The sequence below is a fragment of the Alligator sinensis genome, unplaced genomic scaffold (assembly GCF_000455745.1).
Source record: "Alligator sinensis unplaced genomic scaffold, ASM45574v1 scaffold262_1, whole genome shotgun sequence".
NCBI classification, from domain to species: domain Eukaryota; kingdom Metazoa; phylum Chordata; order Crocodylia; family Alligatoridae; genus Alligator; species Alligator sinensis.
In genome coordinates, this window is record NW_005841904.1 from 3051890 (window position 1) to 3056760 (window position 4871).

General features: G+C 44.8%; 1 protein-coding gene across 1 annotated transcript in view; it reads left to right on the top strand.

Annotated features, from left to right (window-relative positions):
• The first annotated feature begins 4191 nt into the window (after positions 1 to 4191).
• Positions 4192 to 4871, top strand: part of EIF2AK4 (eukaryotic translation initiation factor 2 alpha kinase 4) — a 72986-nt gene continuing 72306 nt past the window's right edge. The window contains exon 1 of the mRNA XM_025197753.1: positions 4192 to 4280. Within this exon, the coding sequence (XP_025053538.1) occupies positions 4192 to 4280 (89 nt within the window). The remainder of the gene's footprint in view (positions 4281 to 4871) is intronic.

Sequence of the window (4871 nt, forward strand, 5' to 3'; positions counted from 1 at the left end):
CAGAATTGCAGTGAACTTCTACTGTCATATATACATATATATTACACATACACACACACACGCCACCTAAGTTTTCAGGTAAATTGCTTTTACAGTCAACTAATTTGTGTTTTTTAATGGGCCCAAGAAAGTCAGTATCCAATTGTTTATCATTTCTGTACGTATTTCAGTAAATAAACATATTTCACAGACTATAAAGAGAAAGTGAGGCAAATATTTACATATCTGTCTATTCTCTGTAAACCACTATTACCAATATTTTTCTTATCCACATACAGAAGGGATAAGAAGGCACCTATCTAGTAACCAACAGTGAGCCTTACAGCAACTTTGGTTGGAAAGATCTGAGAATGTGTGTGTGTGTTCGTTCCCACATGCTTCCGCAGGTCTGTGAGGAAACTTTTAGGACAGGAAAAAGTATGTAATGACAGAAATGGATGTGACATGTATGTGACAGCAATATTAATAGGTGTTTGCCAAGTTTTAAATGAGTCTTGCTCAATAAATTTAACAATTTCTTCTGAAAAGATTGTGATTTCTACTGAATTTAAATTAGTTTTGCTGTGTTAAGGAATATTTTATGCATTAGCACAGGGGTGGGCAATTATTTTGAGAGGAGGGCCACTTATTCAGTTTTGGCAGGCTGTTGAGGGCCGCATGGGTAGCCCTGCCCCTTGACAGGTGCCCCGCCCTCTGGTCACCATCTTGGGACCAACATCCCAATGTCTTGGGACCAGTGTCCCAGGGCCAGCACCGGTGGGGCCCAGAGTGGGGCACAGGCTGGCAGGGGTCAGTGGAGCCAGGCTGGGCCGCACCAGCAGGGAGGGGGGAGCTGGCCCGGCTCCATAAAGCCCCTGCCAGCTGGGACCCTGCGCTCCTGCCGCCCTGCTCTGGGTCCTACTGGCACTGGCCCCAGGACACCGGTGCGGGCCTGTGCTCCCACTGGCTCCCCACCCACTCATACCCAGTGCCCCCCAGCCCCGCGGTACAGGCGTGGGGCATCACACAGCCCTGACCCCCTGCTCGCCGACAGGGAAGAAGCTGGTGCTGATCATGGGGAAAAGTGGCCCCTCACCTGCCCCATGGCTGGCACCCCATGCTGCAGGTGCTCGCAGCCCGCGTGGGGCTGTCTGGAGCAGGCACAAGCAGCCCCAGGTGGACTGTGAGCGGCTGCAGTGTGGGCAGTCGAGGCGCCGCTTTTCTCTGCGCAGGGAAGGAGCCCAGGGAAAAGCTGAGTGCGGGGGGGAAACGGCCCCTCCTCCGCCCCATGCCTGGTGCCCCACGCTGCAGGCGCTCGCAGCCCGCATGGGGCTGTCCAGAGTGGGCACAGGCACGCCACGCAGTCTGCAAGCAGCTGCAGCACTTTCCCCCCACGCTCCTTCCCTGAGCTTCCTGAGCTGGGGCAGCCACATGCTCCCAGCCCAGAAACCTTGGCTGGGGCTTCCAGCTGGCGGAAGGGGCCGGGCAGGTCCCGCTGTTGTTGGAGTCCGCTGGGCTTCCCCTGGGTCCTACTGCCCTTGTTTCATGTCATTTTTTACAGGAACCAAGGGCAGAGAATAATAATTATTCAAATTTTTTTAGGGGCCCCGTTGGCCAGGTAGAATGGCCTTGCGGGCTGCATGCGGCCCGCGGGCCATATTTTGCCCACCCCCACATTAGCAGGTTTGGCTTTTTAGGCCAATCTATAGTAGCATGTTTGTGTTGCTTCAAATATTAGTGGCATACGTTGTAGAAAGTAGTTGAAATCTGAATTATACTAAAAAATATTAGAATTGCTTTGGCAAAAAAATGCTGTAGGACTTTCTTTTTCTTATATAGTAGCTCTGTTTCAGAGGAAGTTTGGATATTGTCATTATTATGAAATCATAATAGTCTCTCCAGAGGTAGGGTTTTAATTAGATTTATCTTATGTGTCTCATTTTGACTAGGCAAGGAAAACCTGAGGAAGTATGTCTTGCATTACAAAGTCTGTCTAACTTTATCCCAACTACATAGTTGGTCCAGTAAACAATATCACCCTATGAAATTCTTGTCCCTCATATAATTTCTGGACCATCATAGGTATAACATCACTCTTACACTATCATTTTGACTATACCTTTTGATGTCTGAAATTTCTCATATATGGTCTTGAATAAGAGGAAAAATTTTAAGAAGATTTTAGGTGTAAATACACAGTGTTAATAAAATGTACCTTTGGAAAAAAATCATCTTACTGAAAAGCACACTAACATTTATTTATTTGTTTGGTCATATATCAACGTTGGCTGGGTCTTGAAACTTCTAATTGTCTTTTCTTTATTTTCTTTAACAAAGTGTATTTTGCAACATTTGAACAGAAGAACTTCATCTGACTAGTGGTCCAACTATAGCAGATGCTTCAGAAAAAGATGCCAGAAATTAATATTGGACAGTTGTAGACCAGCTTGTCCACAGAAGAAATTTCTTCTTAACTCTGTTGCCCCAGTGATTAGCTAATGCACAAAAACATAAGGCATTTTAGCCCTGTTTATTTTTATTCTATTTGCATTAGATAGTTTTCATTTACCATATACCAGCAATTATCTAATCCAGGGGTGCTCAACCTCCTGCCTGAGGGACAAATGCGGCTCACAGAGCTATGGCATCCAGCCCTCAGGGCTCCCCACAGGTCAAGAAATTTGGTGGTGAGAAAGCAGTGGTAAATAATACTGTAACCCCTCTCCCGCTCAGAGATGTTGGTTTTCCGGAAAATTTTGAATTGGAAAATTTTCCAATGCCCTAAATGGAGTGTGATCTCATTTAGCACGTTTATTTGACTTATATTTAGTAAACAAGAGTAAAAAAGTACCCCCACGTTAATTTTATGTCCCAATAGCCACAAGTATTTGAACTGAAATATTTGATTAGGAAAAAAATTAAATACAGCACACTTAATGTGGTTTAAATGTTATATTCAAACAAATTCAAAGTTTTATGTGGAAAGAAATTATTTTTATTGGAACACTTGTAAAAATGTAAAGACAATGCACAATAGCATGTACTTCCCTTAGATTTTTGTTTATATTTAAGGGGAAAAAACAAAGGCACTGAAAACTGTTGACAGACTAATGTTAGCACACCCAAAGAACTGTGCATGATATGCTGTGCTTTGGTTTTGATTTGACCTGCACAGCCAATTAGGTGATAACTTGATTTCTGGTTTGTATTATTATGTGAGTGTATTTACCCCCTGTTTAAAAATCAATAAAACATATTGATGTAGTCTCTGTCTCACTTCCTAGGGATAACCACCTAAATAACATTAATTACAATTTTGAAACTCCCCAGCTTGCCTAATATTGTATTGGCATCCATTCATTGTTATTAATGACTTTTATGAAACAATGAATTTTTAGAAATGGAAAATTGTCCATGAAAAAATAAAGCACTGGAAATTTTTCTGCCCCACATCTCTGCTTGTACTGCCAAATTCCTAAACCCCATAGACTGGATCAGGGTCAAGCCATGTCCCATACAATGATACATTTTATATCAAGCCATGCAGCCTGACTGGGGCCAGGCTATGCCCCACACAGCTGGATCTGGGCCAAGCCATGCCCCCTTCTCCTTCAGAGCCCAATTGGGCCCTGCCTCACTGCCCTGTGCACCAGATGGAGCCCACCAACCAGATCCAGCCTGCTGGTAGACTGAGCACTGCCCACCTCACCGGACCAGGAACACCACTGATCTAGTCCTTTTTTGAGACCTACTAAGGTCTTAGCCTCAAGGCTGTTTTATGACAATAAGTTTCAAAGGTTAATTATCCATTGCATAAAAATATTTTTAGTAAACTTCTTGGGACTGGGATCATGTCTTCATAGATGTTCAGGCAATATCTAGGGTAACAGGATCCTTATTTTGATGGGGCCTCTGGGTAAATAATTAATGACAATGGACTAACTGGAATTGCAGATTGGAGGGGAAGAAATTTTCTGGCTTATTTAATCAGATGCTTTGTGCCTGTGGTATGTACAAGGGACCAGAGTGAATGTTCTTATGGATCCCTTTGGGAAATCAGTTCACTGCAAATTGGGGGGGGGACACGACTGGATTTGACAGCTTGGGAGGTCTTTCCAAGTCCTTTGTTTCTAGTTAAGTTGTTATTTACTATGTCTACCCACTCCAAAAACTACAGCACAGTGACTACAGTGGCTGGTCCACATAGAAAGAATGGAAGCAATCTGGACACCAAAGAAAGCGCCCCTTGGCTGTCAGAGGGGACAAAGCCACATGGACAACCAAGACAAAGATGATGTACTGTCAGACCTCTATGGACACGAAATGTGCATGACTGGAGATGAAGGCACAAAACAGATGGGAATGGATGAAGATAGTGGAGGCAGCCAAATCCCTCTAGGGCCGATAGTGCTAAATTATTTTACTTTTTATTTTACTTTTAGTCTAAAAAAGGGAATTATAATTCTGTGGGATTTGTAAAAACTGTAACCCATCACTTCGAAGATATCTCAAATCTGTTAAGTAAATCTCAGACAGAAGTCCTTGGGAAATGCATTGGTCTAGTTCAAAGCACCATTTCCCTCACTGGTGGTCTAGTCTCGTTCCCTGCCCTTTACCGCTGAGGAGCGCAGCAAGATACGGGTGGCTCCGCGGACGATTCGAAGAGGCCATGTCAGGAATCACTGCATTACCTCTTGCTGGCAGCTGGACTCTACCTGAGTCCTAGCCTGCTGGGATGAGGCTGGCAAGACTGAAAAGATCTCCCTTCAAGGAGGAATTCAAGCGAGCGGCGGCAGAGGCAGTCCGCTCCTTCCCGTGTGCTCGGCGCCGGACAGGGCGGGAGCGAGGGGTGCCCAGTACTTAGCGGAGCACCGGGCGGAGAGGCTCTTCCG